At 46.6% G+C, this 26,067-nt stretch overlaps 1 protein-coding gene across 1 annotated transcript; it reads left to right on the top strand.

Moving 5' to 3' along the window:
• The first annotated feature begins 1,030 nt into the window (after positions 1 to 1,030).
• LOC125447802 (cytochrome c oxidase subunit 7A2, mitochondrial) lies at positions 1,031 to 21,942 on the top strand. The gene is made up of 4 exons (XM_048522538.1): positions 1,031 to 1,224; positions 18,242 to 18,316; positions 21,239 to 21,323; positions 21,691 to 21,942. The coding sequence occupies exons 1-4, from the start codon at positions 1,210 to 1,212 to the stop codon at positions 21,747 to 21,749; spliced, it is 234 nt and encodes a 77-aa protein (XP_048378495.1). The 5' UTR covers positions 1,031 to 1,209; the 3' UTR covers positions 21,750 to 21,942.
• Positions 21,943 to 26,067: the final 4,125 nt, after the last annotated feature.

The following is a 26,067-nucleotide window of genomic DNA, read 5'->3' on the forward strand; positions in this document are numbered from 1 at the left end:
TTAGAATCTGGGGGCTTTAGAAATACACATTAGTGACAATACCACCACACCACTGCTGCCTCATGGTGGAAGGGATAGAGTGAGGGATCACTCAGTAGCCAGCCCAGTTATTGTGAACAATTCTGTGGGACAGTATTAATCATCATTTAGAAAGGTATGAATTAATCAATGCCAGTTTTGCTGAGGGAAGGTCTTTTTCCAATGAATGTGATTGAAGTTCTCAAGGAGAGTCAACAAGGGTTATATGTCTGACTGGGTCTACACTGATTTTAGCAAAGCTTTTGACAAGTTCTCAGACACCAGATCAGTCCAAAAAGTAAAAGCCAATGACATCTGAGGGTTGAATTCAAAGTCGACTCAGTGACAGGAAATAGAAGGGAAGGAGCAGGGTGCTGTGTCAGCGTTGTAACTGGTAGATTATTAGCAGTGGGGTTTCTCAGGGCTCAGTATTACTCCATGTTTTTTGAGATATGTATCATAAATTTAAGCTTAAATGTAGAGACACAATTGAGAAGTTGGAGATGATATGAAAACGATCCACATGATCAACAATGAAGAGGAAGGATATCAATAGACTGGAATTGTTCTCCTTGGAGGAGAGTCTTTTGGGCAGATCCTGCTGAGGATGCTGGAATCTGGAACTCACTCTCTGAAAGGGTAAGAAAGATAGTGAACGCAAAATCACAGAAGTGCTAGGGGGCAGAAGGACACCATTCTGGCTCTCCAAAGTGCCATTCTCCTGTCTTTTCCTGTACCTTTCTGTCTTTATTCAAACGGTCATCCAATGACCTCTTAAATGTCTCCATTGACTCCAGCTCCATTACACTCCCAGGCTGTGCTTTCCAGACCGGAAGTCTGAAGGTGTTTTTGCTTCACATGTGCTATTTCTGCAAATCAAACCTCCATGACAAGCGAGACCAGAGGTAGATCCATTACCAATGAGCCAAAATAGCCCAGCCAGGCTGGGAAGAGCAGTGCGATGACCTGAGGTCTGGAATAGGCGCTACAGAAATGTAAGCCGTTGCCTTTTCTTTCGCCCTGATCGCGTGCTGTGAATCCAGGCTAAGTGAGGTTTGATCTGTGCAGCTGTCCATAGCCTTGTGACCTGGCAATATTTCAGTTTGCGGCAGTATTTCAGAGCTGTCACCCTGACTGTCCTTGGAGAGGATTACAAGTGAAGGACGGAGCAGCAGCTTGGAACCACGCAGCATGAAGCACCTCCTGGTAATTGTTCAGACTTCACTTTTCTTGAGCTCATTCCCTCTCTCCCACCGGTGGGAGAGTCCACTCAATGACACAATTAACCATTTTACGAAATTGGAGCGCCTGTTGCAAATATTAACATACACAAGTGTAGATTTTTAAAAATATGTATGTTTGTTGCATGTGCCCCTTCAACTTTTACTGATCACTGCTGTTTTGAACGAATTGCCGTCGACTATATGCCTTTTAATCGTGAAAAATACAAAGATGAGTTTTTATTAACTTCTAATGAACTTTTTACTAACTTCGCTGTGTCAATTTCACTGGCTCGCTCGGAACCCGCCCTCCTGCGGCACCGATTGGCCAATGCGTGCGAAATGATGGAGGAAATCCTCTATCTGATTGGTTGCGACTCACGTCAATCATTCAGCGCATTGCCGGGTGGGCGCGACCTCCAGTGCCAAGGAATGGCCACCGTGCTGTGGCAGGGTCAATTCCTTTCTCACCCGACCCCCGGGAAAGGCTGCAGGCCTCTAAATACCCTCTCTGTAGGCAATGAGGAAATTGTCTCCTTCAAACTGAACCAACAGTGAACAGACCCTAGAGAACCAATCTAGAAGAAGAGGTTATAATTTCAGAATAAGGGATAGCAGATTTAAAACAGAAATGATGAGGATTTACTTCTTAGAGAGAATTGTGAATCGGTGGTATTCACTACTTTGCAGTGGGGTGTATGCTAGGACACTTAGGAGAAAATAGATTTTTAATTAATAATGGATTGAAAGGCTACTGGGAGTGGGCGGGAAAGTGGGGTTGAAGCTGAGATGAGTCATAGCGTCGTACTTGTTGTCCACACTGACCAGAGACCCGCAATTAATCTAATCGTATTTGCCAGCCTTTGGCTCATATCTCTCTGTTCATATACCCTTCCAGATGCCTTTTTAAATGCTGTAATTGTACCAGCCTCCACAACTTCCTCTGGCCGCTCATTCCATACACACACCACCCTCTGCATGAGAAAGTTGCCCTGTAGATCCCTCTTGAATCTTTTCCCCCGTCACCTTCAATCTATGTCCCCTAGTTTTGGACTGCCCTACACTGGGTAAAAGACCTTGGCTATCTATGCCCCTCATGATCAACCTCTACAAAGTCACCCATCAATCTCTCGCACTCCAGGGAAAATAGAACGTAGAACATTACAGCGCAGAACAGGCCCTTCGACCCTCGATGTTGCACCGACCTGTGAAATCAATCTGAAACAGCCCCAGTTTATTCACCCTCTTCTTATAGCTCCAACCCTCTAACCCTGACAATATCCTTATAGATCTTTTCTGCACCCTTTCATATTTAGCAACACCTTTCCTATGGAGATGAGGATGAGAATTGAATGCAGTATTCCAAAAGTAGCCTAACCAATGTCCTGTATATCTGCAATGTGACTTCCTATACTCAATGCACTGGCCAGTAAAGGCAAGTGTACCAAATGCCTTCTTCATGACCTGGCCAACCTTTGACTCCACTTTCAAGAAACAATGAACCTGCACCCGAAGGTCTCTTTGTTTGATAATGCTCCCCAGGACCATCCCATTAACAGTGCAAGTCCTGTTCTGATTTGCCTTGCCAAAATGCAGAGCCTCACATTTATCTAGATTAAATGCCATCTGCCATTCCTCAGCCGATCAAGTCCATCTGATCAAGGTCCCTTTGTACTTCTTCACTGTCCATTACACCACCAGTTTTGATGTCATTTGCAAACTTAATAATCATATCTCCTAGATTTAAATCTCAATAATTTATATAAATGACAAAAGCCAGTAGACCCAGCACCAATCTGTGCAGCACACTGCTGGTCACAAGCCTCTAGTCTGAAAAATAACTCTCTATCATCACCTCTGCCTCCTACCTTCAAGCCAATTTTTTGTATCCAAATGGCTTGCCTTCCCTAGATTCCATATGAACCACCTTGCTAACTAGTCTACCATGCAGAACCTTGTCAAACGCCTTACTGAAGTCAGTATAGACAATATCAATCACTCTGCCTTTGTCAATCTTCTTTGTCACTTCTTCAAAAAACTCAGTCAAGTTAGTGAGACATGATTTCCCACGCACAAAGCCATATTGATTATCGCTAATCAGTTCTTGCCTTTCCAAATACATGTAAATGTTGTTCCTCAGAATCCCCTCCAACCACTACCCACCTCCAATGTCAGGCTCATCAGTCTATAGTTCCTTGGCTTTTCCTTACCATCCTTCTTAAATCATGGCACCACATTCTCCAGCCATCAGTCTTATGGCACCTTACCCATGGCTATCAATGACACAAATATCTTGACAAGGGCCCCAAAGTTCAAGGGTACACCTGATCAGGTCCTGGGGATTTATCCACCTTTATTCTTTTTAAGAAATCCAACATCTCTTCATCTATAACATGGACACTTCTCACTATTTATTTCTCCAAGTTCTCTGGCTTCAGTATCCTTCTCCACAGTAAATGCTGACAAAAAATACTTTGTTCAATATTTCACCCAGCTCCTGCATTTCCAGACATAGACGGCCTTGTTGACCTTTAAGGGGCCCTATTCACTGCCGAGTTACTCTTTGCCCTTAATGTATTTGTAATATCGCTTTGGTTTCTCCCTGACCCTATTTGCCAAAGCTAACTCCCGTCTCCTTTTTGCCCTCCTGATTTCTCTCTTGAGTATGTCCCTACTGTCCTAGTATTCCTTGAGGGATTTACTCAATCCCAGCTCTCTATATTTGCCATGTGACTCCTTTTTCTTGACCAAAGCCTCAATTTCTATAGTCATCCAGCATTCCCTACACCTACCAGCCTACCCTTCACACCAACAGGAACATCCTCCCTTTGAATTCTCAGGACCTCATTATTGAAGGCTTTCCAACTTTCCAATTGCCCCTTTACCTACAAATAGACTCTCTCAATCAACTTTTGAAAGTTCTTGCATAATACCATCAAATTGACCTTACTCCAATTTAGAACGTAAAATTTTGGATCAGGTCTATCCTTTTCCATAACTATTTTAAACTAATAGAATTATGATCACTGGCCCCAAACTGTTCCCCACTGACACTTCAGTCATTTGCCGTGCCTTATTTCCCAAGAGAAGGACAAGTTTTGCTCCTTTTTGAGTAGGTACATCTACATACCGAAGAAGAAATTTATTTTTGTATACCTTAACAAATTCCTCTTCATCCAAGCCCTTAACAAGCCCTATGTCAGTCCCAGCCTATGTTTGGAAAATTAAAATCCCCTACCATTACCACCCTATTATTCTTACAGATAACCGAGATCTCCTTACAAATTTACTTCTCAATTTCCCACTGACGACTGGGGAGGGGGGTGTCTATAGTACAATCCTAATAAGATGATCATCCCCTTCTTATTTCTCAGTTCCACCCAAATAACTTCACTGGATATATTCCCAGAAATATCCTCCCTAATTACTGCCATAATGTTATCCTTAACCAAAAATGCCACTCCACCTCCTCTCTTGACCCCTTTCTATCCTTCATATAGCATCTTCTTCCTGGAACATTGAGCTGTCAGTCCTGCTGTTCCCTGAGTCATGTTTCTGTAATAGCTGTGATATCCCAGTTCTATGTTCCCATCCGTGCCCTGAATTCATCTTCCCTACCTGTTAGGCCTCTTGCATTGCAATTAATGCAGTTTAGTTTATCAGTCTGACCATGTTCTATGCCCTGACTGTACCAGCCTCAGACCCTATTTCTTTTCTCACTATCTCGTTGGATCTCCCCACCACCTTACTAGTTTAAAGCCTCCCAAACAGCTGTAGCAAATCTCCCTGCTCTTCCAATTCAGGTGCAACCTGTTATTGTACAGATAATTCTACCCCAGAAGAGATCCCAACATTCCAAAAATGGTCCCTTCTCCTTGCACCAGCTCCTCAGCCATGCATTCATCTGCTGAATCCTCCTACTCCTACTCTCACTTAAGTGTGGTGCCAGAAATAATCCAGATATTACTACCCTCAAGTCATAGTCACAAAGTTATAGAGGTCTACAGCATAGAACAGGTCCTTGACCGAAACATTCCGTGCTGCCCATTTTTCACAATTAAACTAGTTCCATTTGCTTGCAGAGAAAGTAGGAACTGCAGATGCTGGAGAATCTGAGATACATGGTGTAGAGCTGGATGAACACAGCTTTCCTGCTCCTATGATGCTGCTTGGCCTGCTGTGTTCATCCAGCTGTACACCTTGCTACCTCCATTTGCTCGCATTTGGTCCATATCCCTCCATACCTATCCAATCCATGTGCCTGTCCAAATGTTTCTTAATTGACAAAATTGTACTTGCCTCCGCAACCTCTGGCAGCCCACTCCAGACATTCACCACCCTCTGTGTGAAATAATTTGCCCTCTGGACTGTTTTGTATCTCTCCCCTCTCACCCTAAACCTATGCTTCTAGTTTCAGACTCCCCATCGGGAAAAGCTGTTTGGCTATCTACCTTATTTTTGGTTCTCATGATTATTCTTGACCTTTTATAATGTCACTCCTCAGTCTGCTACACTCCAGGGAAAAAAGTCCCAGGCTATCCAGTCTCTCCTTTTAACTCAAATCTTCCAATCCAGGTAGCATCCTAGTCAATTTTTCCTGCACTCTTTTCTAGTTTAATAATATCCTTTCTATAGTAGGGTGACCAGAGCTGTACACAATACTTCAAATGTGGCCTTACCAATGTCTTGTATAGCTGCAACAAGATGTCCCATCTCTGATACTCAATGCTCCGACCATGCATGCCGAAAGCCTTCTTCACCATCCTGTTTACCTGTGATTCCACTTTCAAGGAGCTATGAACCCGTACTCCCAGATCTCTTTGTTCTATAACACCTCCCAGGACCCTACTCTTGACTGTGCAAGTCCTGCCCATTGTGACCTACCAAAATGCAGCACCTTGCATTTATCTAATTTAAACGCCATCTGCCATTCCTCAGCCCACTGGCTCTGTTGGTCAAGATCTTGCTGTATTTCCAAATAACCTTCACTGTCCACTAAACAAAAAAATGCCAGAAGTCACAGCGAGTCAGGTAGCATCCGTGGAGAGACAGCAAGCTAATGTTTCAAGTCTAGATAACTCTTTTCATCAGAGCTCACTAAAGCGGATCTACTTTCTAACCTCTGGCCTAATTTCCTATATCCTTTCTTCAGAATCTCATCCCTTTTTCTTTCTATGTCATTAGCATCAAAGTGTACAACAACCTCCTGCTGGTCACTCTTGCCTTTGAGAATATTCTGCACCCTAAGACATCTTTGACCTTGGCACCAGGGAGACAACACACCGTTCTAATTTCTCACTGTGGCTGCAGAAACATCTGTCTGTGCCTCTGACTACACAGTCCCCTATCACAATCAATTGCCTGGTACCTGACATGCCCCTTGTTACAGTAGAGTCAGTCTCTGTACCAGAAACCTGGCTGTCAGTGCCACATTCCCTGACAGTCCATCACCCCATATGTTTTCCAAACCAGCCTACTTGTTTGAGATGGGAATAGCTACAGGAAACCCCTGCTCTACCTGCCTATCCCTCTTACCTTTCCTGGAGCTAACCCATCTACCTGACTGTACCCAGTTTCTCTACCTTCCTGAAACTGCCATCCATCACACCCCTGGTTCCAAAAATTCCTCATTGCCTCTATCTGCCACTCCAACCGATCCATATGATCCAAAAGGATTCGCAACACATTTGCTGCAAACATAATCATCAGGACCATTGAAATTCTGCCTACTCTCCCATACCTGACAGGAAGGGCACATCACTATGAAATACCATCACAGCACCTTAGTTTACAGACCCAGAAAATAGTACAGTCCTACTGTTCTAAAAACACTGCTCCAGGCTAATTTAGTACCCATGTTTTATACAAAAAAAATCAAAAGGCAGACCTCAATAAGAAAAATATCTTCACCCTATTCACTATTATAGATTTATAAAAAAGTTAAGATTTATTGATTTTATAAGTGAAGACTTAGCTGCTTCAGGCTCTGAAACTCCCAGCTGTGAGTAATTCAGATAATGAGGTCTCTCCAAGGTTAGCTGTGAAATGTCACTGTTTTTCTTAGACCAAACTCCAATTTTCAGAGATGTTTGTACTTTCATGGTCAGTCAGCTGTGAAAGTTCACTGCTTGGTTGTTTCTTTTGCTGAACTCTAGAGCTGTTCTCTGACCTCCCATGCAGTCTCTCCTGAAACTCCTGCTCTCTCTCTTTGCTTCTGGTTAAAGTCTGGTTGTTTTTGTTTTTTTTAAAGTTCCGAAAGCAAAGCAAAGGCATGCAATCAGTCTTGATCATACTAAATGGTAGAACAGGCTCAAGGGACTGAATTACCAACTCCTACTCCTAGTTCTTCTGTTCTGATATAAAAATACGGCTAAATACTCTCGTGAAGACTGCACTATGCTTAAGGAAAAAATACATCCAAGTAGATTAATAAAGAACAGCAGCAAAGAACTGAAAGGTTGGGCAAGATCTGAACTACTTCAGCCTCACAACAAGGAGTAAGCTATGTGTCAACCTGTTTTTTTTAAACTTATTCTCTCGTTGGACTTGTGCATCACTAACAAGCCAGCATTTGTTGCCATCCCTAATAGCTCTTGAATTGATTTGGTTTAGGGGGAGGTGCTGCTTTAGGGGTAATGTCATTGGTCTGTAAAGCCAGGGGTAAAAAGAGAAAGTGCATTTATGAAAGTGTCAGAAGTTCATTAGTTGCCATTTCCACCAACTCCAGCAGGATGCCACAATCAGACACGTATTCCCCTCCCCTCCCCTGTCAGCCTTCCACAGGGACCGTTCCCTCTGGGACACCCTGGTTCACTCCTCCTTCACTCCCAACATCTCCCCACAGCCTAACAGTACCTTACCCTGCAACCACAGAAAGTACAACATACCTGCACCTTTACTCCCCCCTCACTATCCAAGGCCCAGACACAACAAACAGATCATAGAATCCCTCCAGTGTGGAAACAGGCCCTTCAGCCCAACAAGTCCACACTGACCCTCAGAGCATCCCACCCAGACCCATTCCCCTAAAACCCACCTAATCTACACATCCCTGAACACTATGGGAAATTTAGCATGGCCAATCCACCTAACCTGCACATGTTTGGACTATGACAGGAAAGCGGAGCACCTGGAGAAAACCCATGCAGACACAGGGAGAATGTGCAAACTCCACACAGATAGTTCCCCGAGGGTGGAATTGAACCCAGGCTGCTGGCACTGTGAGGCTGCAGTGCTAACCACTGAGCCACCGTGCCGCCCAGGTGAAGCATTAATTTACCTGCACTTCACTCAATCTACTTTACTAACCCGCTGCTCACAGTGTCCTCCCCTCTACACTGGAGACAAGAAACACAAGCTGGACGACCACTTTGCAGAACACCTATGTTCTGTCTGCAAAAATGACTCAGAGCTGCCTGTTGCCTGCCACTTCAACAGACCACCATGTTCCCTGGCCAATATTTTCAGTCTCAAGCTTGCTGCAGTGCTCCAGCGAAGCTCAGCACAAGCTGGAAGAACAATATCTCATTTTCTGGTTGGGGTGTCTGCGTGGGTTTCCTCTGGGTGCTCTGGTTTCCTTCCACAGGCCAAAGATGTGCAGGTTAGGTGGTTTGGCCGAATGGCCTGCTTCCACACTGCAGGGATTCTATGATCCATATTCAATATCAAGTTCAATAATTTTAGGTTCAGAGCCCTTCTCCCATGACCTTGTCCTAACTCCCTCACACCAGGCCTTGTCATCACATGACCCACACACAACCCTTTGTAAGCCACTAATGGTTCCCCATTAGCAGCTATTGATTCTCTCAGGCTGATCTTCAACCATTCCTTTATCTGTCCAACTGTTGTTTTCTCTCTCGCGCTCTCACTGTCTCTCTCTCTCTCTCTCTCTCTCTCTCTCTGGTCTTCATCTCCACCTTCGTTTATCCCTCCCCTGGACCCCATCTGCAACATATATACCAACCTTTTCCTGTTCTAGAGAAGGGCCACTGGACCTTCAATGTTGACTCTGCTTTCTGTCCACCTAATGATGTGGTCTTCAAAACTTGGGAGACTTAGCTGTCAGGAGAGCGAAAACCTGTGAAAAAGGGGGCAGAACACCACAGTGACTCATTGCAGCTCACCATCTCAGAATTTCAACTCATAATCCCAGAATTCCAGCTTGTGACACCCTGGCTGGGGTTACGGACCCCACTTTAGTAAGCTCTGATCTGGGCTGATGTGTCAGTTTGGTCCTGAGAGGATGCAGCACTATCAGAGATACCACCCTGTGGTGTGGCTCGAAGCTGGAGCCCACCTTGCTGCGCCAGCCCTCTTAAGTTGAATGTCCCAAGACTCTTTTTGAAGGAAAGTGGGGACCAGGGTGGGCGGATGGTGGGGAAGGATCCATGTGTGACACACATCCAGCAGAGTACTAAATTAGATTGTTTAGTTATATTCACTGCACAGACCACCGGAGTACTCAAGTGTGCAGGTTAACTTCATGTTTATTCTTAACAATCTCAATCTTTGGTCTGCTAAATAGAATTCCATCAAATACTCTGTCCTATTTTTGCCTGGCTTTATTCAATTTCTGTTGCAAGCCTGTCCAATTATGTACATCATATCAATCATCCAACTTTATACATTGTTCATATTTTCATTCTTGTACAAGAAGCAAATTTCTGCCCTTGGTCCTTCTTTCTGTTGACAGGAATCTGTTTATAATGTCTAGTCTCTCTCAAGGCTTATACAAGCCATTGGAAGTAGAAAGTTCTTCTCCAGACATTTTTGCTGATGTGGACCCTTAGGGTGTTCAAGGTCCATGCCTGCTTTTTGCATGATTTGTTGATCATAAATAACAATGTTGAATTATTTACAGCCAATCAAATGATAATGCACATCCTCCAGACAGCAATTGGTTCATATTGTCCAATTTGTTTTCTGCATCATGGAATTTTTGCATTTTCCTGGATTTTCCACTTTCTGATGATAAGTCACTGACCAGAAATATGAACTCTGTTTGTCTGCCCAGACCGACTGAGCATTTCCAAAATCTTCTGTACCTTTGTTGTGGGAATTGCCCGTTGTAATGTGCCTTGCAGTACTAGCTTGAGACCCTGTTTCTAAACAGTTTCCAAATGAATGAGGTTAAATGAAAGAGTGGGGCAGTAGGGTAGCTCAGTGATTCACAATGCTGCCTCACAATGTCAGGGACCCGAGTTCAATTCCAGCCTTGGGGAACTGTTTCTATGGAGCTTGCATGTTCTCCCCGTGTCTGCACGGGTTTCGTCTGAGTGCTCTGGTTTCCTGCCACAGTCCAAAGATGTGAAAGGTAGGTGGATTGGCCATGCTAAATTGCCCACAGTGCCCAGAGATGTGTAAGTTAGGTGGTTAAGCCATGAGAAATGTAAGGTTACAGGGTGGGGGAGGTGAGTTCGTGTGGACTTGTTGGGCTGAATGGCCTGTTTCCACCCTGTATGGATTCTACGATTCTGAGTGTGTACGTTGCTGCTAATTGTGTCAGTGTAAGCTGTAGAGGGGATTGAGGGTGAATTTGTCTGGGTGAGAAAGTGAGTTTGTGTCAAAGTGGAAATTCAACATATAAATCCTTTGCAAGTTTAAGACTAGAGTAAAGGTCAGAATAAGATCTGGAACTGATAGCCTTTAAAGAAATTAAAGTAGTCTAGTTAAGCAGGCCTGATAGTGCCCGTTATCTATCAAATGTCTGAAATTGCTTGCTTGAATTAGATGTTGATTATTGTAGCTGGAAGTTAAAAACAAGTGTCTCATCAGAGTTTTCTATATAAGAAAAGGTTGTTCAAGGCACACAGTCAGAATAAGCCACATGGTCAAAGGGAGGGAGAATTCACCTCATGTGACAAGTAACACATATGCCAGGCAATGACTAACTCCAATAACAGAGAATCTAACCATTGGCCCTCACACTTATTGGCATTGCCATCACTATATCTCCCATTGTCAACATCTTTGGGGGATCCCATTGATCAGCATCTGAACTGGACTAGCCATGTCAATACAGTGGCTACAGGAACAGATCAGGAGCTAGGAACCCTACACTGAGTAACCCATCTCCTGACTCTCCAAAGTCATGTCCACCATTTACAAGGCACAAGTCAGGAGTGTAATGGAATACTCCCCATTTGCCTGGATGAGTGCAGCTCCAACATCATTCAAGTAGCTTGACACCATCCAGGATAAAGCAGGCCACTTGGTTGGCACCACATTGTCAATCACCCACTCCCTTCACCACTAAAAATCAGAAGCAGCAGTGTGTGCTACCTATAAGAAGTGCTGCAGTAACTTCTCATAGTTCATAGAACATAGAACATAGAATAATACAGCGCAGAACAGGCCCTTTGGCCCTCAATGTTGCGCCAGCCTGTGAAACCAATGTGAAGCCCATCTAACCTACACTATTCCATTATCATCTATATGCTTATCCAAGGACTGTTTAAATGCCTCTAATGTGGCTGAGTTAACTACATTAGCAGGCAGGGCGTTCCACGCCTTTACCACTCTCTGAGTAAAGAACCTGCCTGTGACATCTGTCTTAAATCTATCACCCCTCAATTTGTAGCTATGCCCCCTCATAGAAGCTGATGTCATCATCCTCGGAAAAAGACTCTCACTCTCCACCCTAACTAATCCTCTGATCATCTTGTATGTCTCTATTAAATCCCCTCTTAGCCTCCTTTTCTCCACTGAGAACAGACCCAAGTCCTTCAGCCTGTCTTCATAGGGCCTTCGCTCCAGACCAGGCAACATCCTGGTAAATCTCCTCTGCACCTTTTCCAACGCTTCCACATCCTTCCTATAAAGGGGCGACCAGAACTGCACGCAATATTCTAATATTCCTTAGATAGCACCTCCCAAACCATGATCACTTCCATCTAAAAGGATAAGGGCAGCAGATAAATGGGAAAACCACCACGTACACGTTCCCTGCAAGTTATTCACCATCCTGACTTGGAAATATATCAGTGTTCCTTCACTATTGCTAAGTCAGAAGCCTGGATTTTCCTTGTTAATGGCATTGTGGGTGTGTCTACACTGTACAGGTGGCTTTACTTCAAGAAGGCAGCTCACTACCACCTTTTCCAGGGTAATGTGGGGTAACTGGGTCAGCTAATAATGCCCAGATGCCATGACCGGGCCACCCAAAGTGTAAAAGGCCTGGACAGGATGGAATTTGCCAAATGTGTTCAAGAAAGTTTCCTAAATCAATATGTAGAGGGCCCTACTTGGGAGGGTGCAACACTGGACCTCCTCTCAGGAAATGAGGTTGGGCCAGTGACTGAAGTGTCAGTTGGAGAGTACTTTGGGTCTAGTGGCCATAACTCTTTTTTAGATTTAACATAGTTATGGAAAAAGACAGGACAGGTTCTTGGGTTAAGGTGCTAAACTGGAGCAGACCCAACTTTGGGGCCATTAGGCAGGATCTGGCAGCGGTCAATTGAGTGAGCCTGTTTGAAGGAAAAGGAACGAAAAGGAAAAGCAAATGGGAGACTTTTACAGGTGTGATATAAAGAGTCCGGGGATAGTAAGCATCTGTTAGGATGAGGGGAAAAGCTGGCTGGTTTAGGGATTCCTGGCTGATGACGGATATTGAGGCTCTGGTCATAAAAAATAAGGCATACACTGGATTTAAGCTATTGGGCTCAAGTGAATCACTAGATGAATATAAAAAGTGTAGGACCACATTACAATAGGGAAATCAGAAGAGCAAAAAGAGATTTTGAGATGAGTCTGGAAAATCTGGTTAAAGATAATCCCAAAACATTCCATTAGCTATATTAAGAGTAGAAGGGTGGCTAGGGAGAGAATAGGTCCCCTTGAATTTCAGGATGGCTGTCTATGTATGGAGGCACAGGAGATTGGGGAGACTTTTAATGAATATTTCTCTTCAATGTTTACTGAGGAGAGAATCATGGATGCTAAGGAAATAAGGGAGACAAATGGGGATGTTTTGGACCACATATATATTACCAGAAAGGAGGTATTTGCAGCCTTAAAGGGCATTAAGGTGGATAAATCCCCTGAGCCTCATCAAGTCCATCCTCAGACACTGTGGGAGGCAAGTCCAACACCAGCACCTCCACAACATAAATGATATCCCTCTGCCTAACAGCACTGTACCTGACAAGTTAGTCAGCTGTGGTTGGTAAACTGCACTCCCATTGGAACTAGCTGGTTACTGCAATGTCTACTTATCAACTAATAATGTGTTTTACTGTCTTAAATTAACCACCTCATGGAATAGGTCAATTTCTGATGCATGACTGACCCTGATGGTTAACCTGACACATTGTTCATTCTGAACCTCATGGCTTAGAGCATGATAATGTTAGAGTCCCATCAGCCTGTATGTAATGATGATATAGGCCGATGATTGGGATCTGTGCTGTGTGAGTTAGTATTTTGGGGACTGATTAGCAATGTTATGAATCGCCGCAGACACACAGCTTTTTAATGGTGGCAATATGTCTTACTCATGGGCCTGAGTGGAGAAGGTTCTGTATTTGACGTTCCACATGAACAGGTCTCTGGGGTAATTTGTTGAAGGAGGGACTTGGGGCATTGTGAGGGAGGGGTTTGGGGGGGAGGGATGCAGGGTGTTGGAGATATGTGAGGTAGTGAGAAAGCTGCAGTCACTGCTGTGCCCATTCCATCCCCTTGTGTTTGCCTTCTGCCAATTTGGCATAAAAGCACCTCAGAGTACAGCGACAAATAGAGTTAAAAATAAAAACCAGAAAAATGTCGACACAGCATCAGCTGACCTATAGAAAACAGCTCCTGGAAAATGAGAGGTTTCCATAGAAACAAACAGCAGTTTCACTCTAGCTTATTGACATAAAACACTGGAGGGGGAATTCAGCACCTTAAAGTGATAAATGTAACACTCTCAATACTGCAGATTTATTCTTCCCTAAAACCATCTATTAATTATTTAAACTCTGTATTCCTGTGTCATTTGTGCCAGGAGATAAGAAACAAGAAGACCATAAGGGATAGGAACCGGAGTAGACCATTCGGCCCCTTTGAGCCTGCTCCACCATTCAATAGGATCATGGCTGACCAATCATTCCTCACATCCACTTTCCTCCCCTTTCCCTGTAATCCTCGATTCCCCGACTGATAAAGAATCTATGTAAAAGATTATCCCTAATCCTTCTGAACTTGTGTGTGCCTGAGCTGCTTTTGGGAGGAAGAATGAGAGGGAGACAATTGAAAAGAAAGGACACGGTTCTAACTGAGTCTATTTTCTAACTCATCCGCACTCTCCTTCCATGAAATGGAAGTGCTGGATTTCCTCTTGATTTGGTATTCCTGCAAATTATCCTGAGGAGCCCAGGATGAGAAGCTTCAACCAAATGGGACTTTTTTCAGCATCGCCCCTCACTTACTGTGCTTTTTCTTGTTTCGTCTTCACCTTCAAGAACTGGCTTCAAACTGCAACCTTTCTGCACCAACTCCTCCCCTCTCCTCCCCACCATCACTACCTCCCCTCTTCAGTTGTGTGGTCTCTGGCTCAGTCTACTGTCCTGTGGCGCTTTGCACAATGTTGAAGTGACAGCTTGCAACAAAGGGACTTTGGGGGTACTCATGAACCTATACAGAAAACTAGCACACAGGGGCAGCAGGTAACCAGGAACGCTAATGGAATGTTACCCCTTATTTCAAAGGGGCTAGAGTATAACATTTGAGAAATCTTACTGCAACTGTACAAGGTGTTAGTGAGATCTGGAGTATTGTGAGCAGTTTTGGGTCCATCATCTAAGGGAAGGTATCATTTCATTGGAGACAGTTCAGAGACGATTCACTGAGATTATCCCTGGTATGGAGGGATTGTTTTATGAACAAAGGCTAAACAAGTTGTAAGTATACTCACTGGAGGTTAGAAAAATGAGAGATGATCTCATTGAAACTTACAGCATTCTTAAGGGGCTTGATAGGGTAAACACTGAGAGGATGCTGCCCCTTGTGGGAGGGTCTAGGACCAGAGGGCATAGCCTCCGAATAAAGGGGCACCAATTTACGGCTTAGATGGGGAGAAATTACTTGTCTCAGAGGGCTGGCAGTCTTTCGAACTCCTTGCACAGAGAGCTGTGGGGGCAGAGTCCTCGTTCAGAAGAATTAAGTGTGGCATGGTGGCTTAGAGGTTAGTACTGCTGCCTCACAGCGCCAAGGACCTAGGTTCAATTCCAGCCTCGGGCAACCATCTGTGTAGAATTTGCACATTCTCCCCGTGTCTGTATGGGTTTCCTCTGGGTACTCTGGTTTCCTCCAACAATCCAAAGATGTACAGATTAGGTGGATTGGCGTTGCTGAATTGCCTGTAGTATTCAGGGATGTTCAGGATAGGTGGGTTAGCCATAGAAAATGTAGGGTTACAGGGAAAGGGTAGGGGCATGCATGTCGGTGGGATGCTGTTCAGAGGGTTGGTCTGGACTTGATGGGCTGAATGGCCTGCTTCCAGACTGTAGGGATTCTATGATTCAAATGTATAAGATTCTGATGCAGCAAGACACAGTTGATGCTGATGATCCTCATCTCATGGGAGTGACTGGAATGAGGGGCATAGTTTCAGAATAAGGGGTCTCCCTTTCCAGATGAGGAGGAATTATTTCCCGTTGAGATTCATTATTCTGAACAATTCTCTTCCCCAGAGCATGATGGAAGCTGGTTCATTGAATCCATTCAGGGGCAAGTTAGACAGATTCTTCATTGGTGGTGAGTGGTTGACACAAGACTGAAGTTAAAGTTGCAATCATGATTTTATTGAAGGGCAGTACAAGCTTGAGGGGCCAAGTGGCCAACTCCTGCTCCTATTTCTCATTGTCTGATAAAATGAATGTCTTCTCTATATTATATCTTATCTGCCAGCTGTTTGCCTGAATTCTGAGCTCGTTTTATAAGCTGACTGGTGCAGACCAGCATCCCATGCATCTGAACTTCTTGTCAAATGGGCTGGAGATTGAATGGAACTGGGAAGGGGACAGGGCAGCAAAAAAACATTTGGACAGATACATGGATGCAAGGGTTTATAGAGGTATGGACCAACTGCAGGCAGTTGAAACTAGCTGAGTGGGCACCGTGGTCAGCAGGGACCAGTTTGGGTCAAAGGGCCTGTTTCCACACGATTATTCTGCAGCTGTATGACTCTGAGACAGCATGAGATGGTGCTGATGGAGAGAAGGGTCAAGAGTATGGATATGGTGATGCATGGCACTGAGTATGGATCTCAGGATGTGACGAGTTGTGTGAGGAGCCTCATACATCACAGAGATACCCATGATCCTGGGTGTAATGGAAACACGAAGGGTGAAACGTCAGTTGAAATCGTGTGGAGTGAAAAAGGATCTCTGGTCCCAAAACATTAACTGGTTTCTCTCTCTTCAGATGCTGCCAGACTTGCTGGGGTTTGCCAACAATTCCTGTTTTGACTAACAACTATGCACATTTGTGTAGCACCCTTTGTGTAATGAAAGTCCTGAGCTGTTTTATAGGAGCATTATTAAATGGAATTTGGCACAAGAGAGCTGGTGACATAAAGTCTGGGCAAACAGCCTGGTTTTAAAGAGTGTCAGGACTGACATGTCTCCCACTATGGCAACACAACACCTAGATTTGGACATTTGGTCCTCTTTAAGACCTCCCCTATAGTTTCATCCATATTTTTGAAATATCTCCATATTCACCTCCAACTCAAACTGTCAAATTATCCGTGGCCTTCTAAATCTTAGCTGCACCACTGTTCAAAGCCATTCCTTCAGGTGCCTGTGCCCTAAGCACCATGTTTAAACCTCTTGTAATCACTCTCCTCCTTTAAAGTCTGCCTCTTTGTTTGAGCCTTTAGTTGCCCATCTAATATCTTCATAGGAAGCTTAGTGTCAAGTTTACTGTGATAATTCCTTCCGTAAAACACTGAAATATTTTACTGCACTAAAGGCTCTAGATAAATACAGGTTGTTGTTGTTGTAATTAAGGAGGTGATAGTGAGGGGGAGTTCCATTGCAGAGAGAATTGAATGGGTGAAGTGACAGAAATTGCGGATGTGCAGGAGGCCAGCAGTGGAGGAAGTGCAGAAATGTTTAAGAGGGTTGTAGAGACTGGAGGAGGGTGTGGGCATGGTGGGGGGGCGTCAGTGGCAATGTCCAAGAGGGGCAATGGCACACCGGGTTTGGGTACAAAGATGAGAATTTTAATTTTAAGAGTATTTAAAAGGCATCTGGGTGAGTACATGAATAGGAAGGGTTTGCTGGGATTTGGGCCAAATGCTGGCAAACGTGACTAGATTACTTTAGGATATCTGGTTGTTGTGAGCGAGTTGGACTGAAGCTTCAGTTTCCTCACTGTACATCTCTATGACTCTATAATTAGTTGCTGCACCCTGAGCCAAAGTATGTTACAAAGCAATGGGATGATGGGGGAATGGAGCTTGGTGCAAGGTTGGAATCGCAGGATTTGATAATGCCATGTTTTTGGAAGGTCAAGTGATGGGACAGTGGGCAGCGGAACAGTTGAATGGTCATGTGAGAAGGTAGCGAACATGTGAGAGAGGATTTCAGCAGCGGACAAACGGAAACAGGCGGGAACATACCTTGAAATCCTCGTCCTTGTGTTCAAACCCCTTTGTGCCAATCTCTTCCCCCTCCTGCCCTCCAGTCCCTACAACCTTCTTAAACATCTCTGCACTTCCTCCAGTTCTGGCCTCTTGCACATCCCTGATTTCAGTCACTTCACCCTTCAACTTTCTCTGCAATAGAAGACCCTCTCAGCTCCACCTCCTTCAGGGATGGAAAGGGGAGATTTTTGGAATGGAAATATTAAGGGCTCAGAGGGTACTGAGGTTACAAGCAGTGTGACGGTGGTTGAACCCTCAGACAGTGGCTGGGGCAGGAGTCAGCCCACAGGCAGGTCTGGTTAAGTCTGTTCCAGAGTGCACAGAGCAGCTGTAAGCTTTAAGGAGAGTGACTCTATTCTTCTCTTTGTCTCCTCAGGCTCTGCGTTCCTTCTCGACAACAGTCAGAAACCAGTTAAAAAACAAAGTGCCTCAATATCAGAAGATCTTTCAGGTACCAGTGATGGGATTGTGCACATTTTATTAAAATGCAATTTGGAGGGAGAAACAGAATTCCTGTTGTAATTGATTTTAAAGTCCCACTCAAAGTGAAACCCAAGAGGGGGGAGCAGTATGCTGTGCGAAAATACTTCTAGATTTAAAATTGTAATGCTTTTGATGTTTTTTAGTCCTTGAGTCTGCAAGAGTCCCTCAAGTCTGTGCCAGTCTAAAACAAACACCTGACTATTCCAAGATAACACAGTTTGGAGCTGGAGATGCACAGCAGGCCAGGCAGCATCAGAGGTGTAGGAAAGTTGACTTTTCTGAGGAAGGGTTCTGACCTGAAACGTCAACTTTCCTGCTCCTCTGATGCTACCTGGCCTGCTGTGCACCTCCAGCTCCACACTGTGTTACCTCTGACTCCAACATCAACAGTTCTTATGATCTTTACCTGAGTATTCTAATTCCATTTTCCAGCACTTGGCCCTGAAACCTCTCATTCTTCACTCCCTCTCTTTGTCTAATCTCTTTCCATCCTTTTCATTATGCTGACAGGATCTGTGTTCAAGAGGGTCATTTTATGAGGGGAATAGTGTCAGTTTTGACAGTGTTGATTGTGATCAGAATAGGTCAACGTTGTATTCCTTACAGCTCCTAGTTCACCTCCTGATGCCCGAAAACCTGTCCACCATCTACATGCACAAGTCAGGAGTGTGATTGAATACTCCTCACTTTCCTGGATGAGCACAGGTCCAGCAACATTTAAGAAGCTTGACACCATCCAAGGTAAAGCAGCCACGTGATTGGCACCACATCTACAAGTATTCACTCCCTCCACAACCAGTAGCAGCAGTGTATACTCTCTATAAGATGCACTGCAACAACTCCCAAGGATCCTTACACAATACTTTCCAAACCCGTAACCACTACCACCTAGAAGGACAATGGCAGCAGATACATGGGGTCACCATGACCTGCAAGTTTCTATCTGAGCCACCTGCCATCCTGACTTGCAAATATTTCACTTTGTATTGCTGGGTCAAAATTCCGGAACTCCCTCCCTATAGGCATCATGGGTCAGCCGACAGCACACCAATCACAGTGGTTCAAGAAGGCAGTTCACCATGACTTTCTGAAGGGCAACAGGGGATGAGAAATAACCGCTGGTCCGGTCAGCAATGCCTATATCATAAGATGACTATAAACCAACCCTGTGAATATATAAAGGAAATAGTTTTGGGAAAATTGGCAAAGTCTTGATCCTTGAAGAACTTCCTTCAGTAGGCAGTGTGGAGAGCAGTCACCCAGGAGCTTTTCCAGGTACATCACCCCCTCCATCTCTCACTCAGACACACACTGTCATATAGACACACGCGCACACATACACACACACATATACATACCCACCTACTCACGCATTCACGCACTCACACACTCACATGCATACACTTTCTCACATATGCATACATGCACTCTCTCTCACACTCACTCTCACTCTTGCTCTCACTGTCTCGCTCTCTCTCTCAAGTTCAGATCAGCTGTGAGTGGGAGTGAAGAGTACAGCTTCATGCAAACTGGAAGTGAGGGCCGTGCCTCCTGCCTCATTCTCAATTTCAGGTAGTGTGCCGCCTGGCAGGCTGTGGGACGGTGACTCTTGAGGATTCCCCAATAGGTTGACCCATAAGCAACAGTGACTGCCTGAGGTGGCATGGAAACAGTCACACAGCAACACCCTCCCAAAAAACACAAACACATAACCCTCTGCACTCTCAAACACACCCCACCCCACACTCATCCGTGCGAACACACACACCCTTACACTCATACACTCCCCTACACACACAGACCCCCCCCCAGCCCACACATACACATACATGTACTCATTAACCCCCTCACACAGACACACATATACATACACACTCACACACAATAGCCTTTCTCACATACACATACATACACTCTCTCTCTCTCTCTCTCTCTCTCCTCTCCTCTCTCTCTCTCTCTCTCTCTCTCACACACACACACACACTCTCTGACTTCCTCTCGCCCTCGCTCTGAGATCAGCTGTGGCCATTTCAAATACTGGAGCAGGCTTGAAGGGCTGAATGGACTACTCCTGCTCCGACAGAACAGTAGCTCACTGACAGTGAAGTGCTTTGAATTTATGAAGACACTGCAAACATGAGGCATACAGTGTTTTAGCTTTTATTAATAGAGGGATCGAGTTCTGGAACCAAGAGGTTATGGTGAAGCTGTACAAAACTCTGGTGTGGCCGCACTTGGAGTATTGTGTACAGTTCTGGTCACCGCATTATAAGAAGGATGTGGAAGCTTTGGAAAGGGTGCAGAGGAGATTTACTAGGATGTTGCCTGGTATGGAGGGAAGGTCTTACGAGGAAAGGCTGAGGGACTTTGAGGCTGTTTTCATTCGAGGGAAGAAGGTTGAGAGGTGACTTAAATGACACATATTAAATAATCAGAGGGTTAGATAGGGTGGATAGGGAGACCCTTTTTCCTAGGATGGTGACGGCGAGCATGAGGGGGCATAGCTTTAAATTGAAGGGTGAAAGATATAGGACAGATGTCAGAGGTAGTTTCTTTATTCAGACAGTAGTAAGGGAATGGAACGCTTTGCCTGCAACCGAGTAGATTCGCCAACTTTAGGTACATTTAAGTCGTCATTGGATAAGCATATGGACGCACATGGAATAGTGTAGGTTAGATGGGCTTGAGATCGGTATGACAGGTCAACACAACATCGAGGGCCGAAGGGCCTGTACTGTGCTGTAATGTTCTATGTTCTATGTTCTATGAGTCTTTTGTTCTTCTATCTGAGTCTCCACATCTCTGTGTGTACCAACTGAGTGCGATGGTGTGGCAGAGTGACATAGAGGGATTGCTGTTTCTCACCAGTTTGTTTGGTGTCTCACTGCAGGCGGACAATAATCTTCCCGTTCACCTGAAGGGTGGAACAGTTGATGCTGTGCTCTATCGTATTACCATGGCGATCACAGTCGGAGGTGAGGAGTAGTGCCTGGTAGAGGAATAAAAATAGAAATAGCTGGAAAGAACTTAGCAGGTCTAGCAGTATCTGTAGAGAGAAATCAGAGATAATATTTCCAGTCCAGTAACGCTTCTTCAGATGATCTTTACCAGGCCAGAGCAGGGCTCCTACGGTGCAGTGGTAGTGTCACTGCCTGGTAACCTAGGAGGCTCAAGTCTAACCTGCTCCACAGGTGTTTCGGAATATCTCTGAACAGATTGAGTATGAAATATCTGTTACAGATCTGACTAAGCTGTACATCAGTCACTCTGCGCTGTACTCCCTGACAACAATATTTTATTTCTGTCAGTAATTGTGCTCTCTCCTCATTTTTTTTCCCTCAGGTACATTCTTCTCAATCTATCATTTATTCCAGGCCGCCCTACCTCGAAAACAGAAATGACAACAAACGGGGAGTTTAGTGAGGCCGCTCCTTCAGTCAAGTGATTTTGATGGATAAATTAAAACAGCACAGAAATGTACAATCTTAACATGTTATTGTGTGCCAGAGGGTTTGTTCACTGTATGGGATACAGCTTGTTCCCTTTCTGTTCCCATTTGTGATTGCAGTTACCATTAAAATGTTTGAATGAGAACACTATTTTTTGGGCTTTGGATAAACATGTCAGCGAGATGCTGGTTGGGGAGTCCGCCTGCTTGGGTGGATCTGGCTATTCCTGTGCTCGGTCTTTCCAAGGTCCCCCACCAGTCCGGGGGCAGCAGTGTCAAGAGGCCAAGGCTGGCTTCCCCACCCTTGCCTCCTCCACATGACCACCAACACTCTGAGCCAATGAGCTGGCTGAGTTCAGTTGGGGGTTGGGGTGGTTGCTCACAATCTACCCCCACAGCACTGAGACATCAGGGGAGTGGCCTCTGCCTGGGCAAAGCAGAAGATAAGCCTCCACTTCCCTGCTGGGCAGGATGGACCCAAACCCCAAGGTGATGCCTGTGCCAAGAGGAGCTGGACTGCGCTGGGTCAGTGACTGGTGGCAGTCTGACTGCAAACATCTTGCCGTCTGTGTCAATATCCTGGAGGATTACCATTGACCAGCAACTGAACAACTCCAGCCATATAAATGCAATGACTACAAGAACAGGTCGGAGGCTAGGAATCCTGTAGCCTCCCCAAAGCCTGTCTATCATCTGAGATAACAAGGTGTAGAGCTGGATGAACACAGCAGGCCAAGCAGCATCAGAGGAGCAGGAAGGCTGATGTTTCGGGCCTAGTCCCTTTTTCTATCCCTGTCTGTCATCTACAAGGCACAAGTCAGGAGTGTCAGAGATAATGGGAACTGCAGATGCTGGACAATTCCAAGATAATAAAATGTGAGGCTGGATGAACACAGCAGGCCAAGCAGCATCTCAGGAGCACAAAAGCTGACGTTTCGGGCCTAGACCCTTCATCAGAGAGGGGGATGGGGGGAGGGAACTGGAATAAATAGGGAGAGAGGGGGAGGCGGACCGAAGATGGAGAGTAAAGAAGATAGGTGGAGAGAGTGTAGGTGGGGAGGTAGGGAGGGGATAGGTCAGTCCAGGGAAGACGGACAGGTCAAGGAGGTGGGATGAGGTTAGTAGGTAGCTGGGGGTGCGGCTTGGGGTGGGAGGAAGGGATGGGTGAGAGGAAGAACCGGTTAGGGAGGCAGAGACAGGTTGGACTGGTTTTGGGATGCAGTGGGTGGGGGGGAAGAGCTGGGCTGGTTGTGTGGTGCAGTGGGGGGAGGGGACGGACTGGGCTGGTTTAGGGATGCAGTAGGAGAAGGGGAGATTTTGAAACTGGTGAAGTCCACATTGATACCATATGGCTGCAGGGTTCCCAGGCAGAATATGAGTTGCTGTTCCTGCAACCTTCGGGTGGCATCATTGTGGCACTGCAGGAGGCCCATGATGGACATGTCATCTAGAGAATGGGAGGGGGAGTGGAAATGGTTTGCGACTGGGAGGTGCAGTTGTTTGTTGCGGACTGAGCGGAGGTGTTCTGCAAAGCGGTCTCCAAGCCTCCGTTTGGTTTCCCCAATGTAGAGGAAGCCGCACCGGGTACAGTGGATGCAGTATACCACATTGGCAGATGTGCAGGTGAACCTCTGCTTAATGTGGAATGTCATCTTGGGGCCTGGGATGGGGGTGAGGGAGGAGGTGTGGGGACAAGTGTAGCATTTCCTGCGGTTGCAGGGGAAGGTGCCGGGTGTGGTGGGGTTGGAGGGCAGTGTGGAGCGAACAAGGGAGTCACGGAGAGAGTGGTCTCTCCGGAAAGCTGACAGGGGAGGGGATGGAAAAATGTCTTGGGTGGTGGGGTCGGATTGTAAATGGCGGAAGTGTCGGAGGATAATGCGTTGTATCCGGAGGTTGGTAGGGTGGTGTGTGAGAACGAGGGGAATCTCTTGGGGCGGTTGTGGCGGGGGCGGGGTGTGAGGGATGTGTTGCGGGAAATACGGGAGACGCGGTCAAGGGCGTTCTCGATCACTGTGGGGGGAAAGTTGCGGTCCTTGAAGAACTTGGACATCTGGGATGTGCGGGAGTGGAATGTCTTATCGTGGGAGCAGATGCGGCGGAGGCGGAGGAATTGAGAATAGGGGATGGAATTTTTGCAGGAGGGTGGGTGGGAGGAGGTGTATTCCAGGTAGCTGTGGGAGTCGGTGGGCTTGAAATGGACATCAGTTACAAGTTGGTTGCCTGAGATGGAGACTGAGAGGTCCAGGAAGGTGAGGGATGTGCTGGAGATGGCCCAGGTGAACTGAAGGTTGGGGTGGAAGGTGTTGGTGAAGTGGATGAACTGTTCGAGCTCCTCTGGGGAGCAAGAGGCGGCGCCGATACAGTCATCAATGTACCGGAGGAAGAGGTGGGGTTTGGGGCCTGTGTAGGTGCGGAAGAGGGACTGTTCCACGTAACCTACAAAGAGGCAGGCATAGCTGGGGCCCATGCGGGTGCCCATGGCCACCCCCTTAGTCTGTAGGAAGTGGGAGGAGTCAAAAGAGAAGTTGTTGAGCGTGAGGACGAGTTCAGCTAGGCGGATGAGAGTGTCGGTGGAGGGGGACTGGTCGGGCCTGCGGGACAGGAAGAAGCGGAGGGCCTTGAGGCCATCTCCATGCGGAATGCAGGTGTACAGGGACTGGACGTCTATGGTGAATATGAGGTGTTGGGGGCCAGGGAATTGGAAGTCCTGGAGGAGGTGGAGGGCGTGGGTGGTGTCACTGACGTAGGTGGGGAGTTCCTGGACCAAAGGGGAGAAAATGGAGTCCAGATAGGTGGAGATGAGTTCGGTGGGGCAGGAGCAGGCTGAGACGATGGGTCGACCAGGGCAGGCAGGTTTGTGGATTTTGGGAAGAAGATAGAAACGGGCCGTGCGGGGTTGGGGAACAATGAGGTTGGAGGCTGTGGGTGGGAGGTCCCCTGTGGTGATGAGGTCGTGAATGGTGTTGGAGATGATGGTTTGGTGCTCGGGTGTGGGGTCATGATCGAGGAGGCGGTAGGAGGTGGTGTCGGAGAGTTGGCGTCTGGCCTCGGCGATGTAGAGGTCAGTGCGCCATACTACCACTGCGCCACCCTTGTCTGCGGGTTTGATGGTGAGGTTGGGGTTGGAGCGGAGGGAGCGGAGGGCTGCCCGTTCTGCGGGGGAGAGGTTGGAGTGGGTGAGAGGGGTGGAGAGGTTGAGGCGGTTAATGTCTCGACGGCAGTTGGAGATGAAGAGGTCGAGGGAGGGTAGGAGGCCTGGGGGTGGTGTCCAGGAGGAGGACTTGTGTTGGAAGCGGGTGAAGGGGTCAGTGGAAGGAGGGTTGGGTTCAACACATCCCTCACACCCCGCCCCCGCCACACCCGCCCCAAGAGGATCCCCCTCGTTCTCACACACCACCCTACCAACCTCCGGATACAACGCATTATCCTCCGACACTTCCGCCATTTACAATCCGACCCCACCACCCAAGACATTTTTCCATCCCCTCCCCTGTCAGCTTTCCGGAGAGACCACTCTCTCCGTGACTCTCTTGTTCGCTCCACACTGCCCTCCAACCCCACCACACCCGGCACCTTCCCCTGCAACCGCAGGAAATGCTACACTTGTCCCCACACCTCCTCCCTCACCCCCATCCCAGGCCCCAAGATGACATTCCACATTAAGCAGAGGTTCACCTGCACATCTGCCAATGTGGTATACTGCATCCACTGTACCCGGTGCGGCTTCCTCTACATTGGGGAAACCAAGCGGAGGCTTGGGGACCGCTTTGCAGAACACCTCCGCTCAGTCCGCAACAAACAACTGCACCTCCCAGTCGCAAACCATTTCCACTCCCCCTCCCATTCTCTTGATGACATGTCCATCATGGGCCTCCTGCACTGCCACAATGATGCCACCCGAAGGTTGCAGGAACAGCAACTCATATTCCGCCTGGGAACCCTGCAGCATAATGGTATCAATGTGGACTTCACCAGTTTCAAAATCTCCCCTTCTCCTACTGCATCCCTAAACCAGCCCAGCTCGTCCCCTCCCCCCACTGCACCACACAACCAGCCCAGCTCTTCCCCCCCACCCACTGCATCCCAAAACCAGTCCAACCTGTCTCTGCCTCCCTAACCGGTTCTTCCTCTCACCCATCCCTTCCTCCCACCCCAAGCCGCACCCCCAGCTACCTACTAACCTCATCCCACCTCCTTGACCTGTCTGTCTTCCCTGGACTGAACTATCCCCTCCCTACCTCCCCACCTACACTCTCTCCACCTATCTTCTT

Source organism: Stegostoma tigrinum, chromosome 39, assembly GCF_030684315.1.
Source record: "Stegostoma tigrinum isolate sSteTig4 chromosome 39, sSteTig4.hap1, whole genome shotgun sequence".
Lineage (NCBI taxonomy): Eukaryota > Metazoa > Chordata > Chondrichthyes > Orectolobiformes > Stegostomatidae > Stegostoma > Stegostoma tigrinum.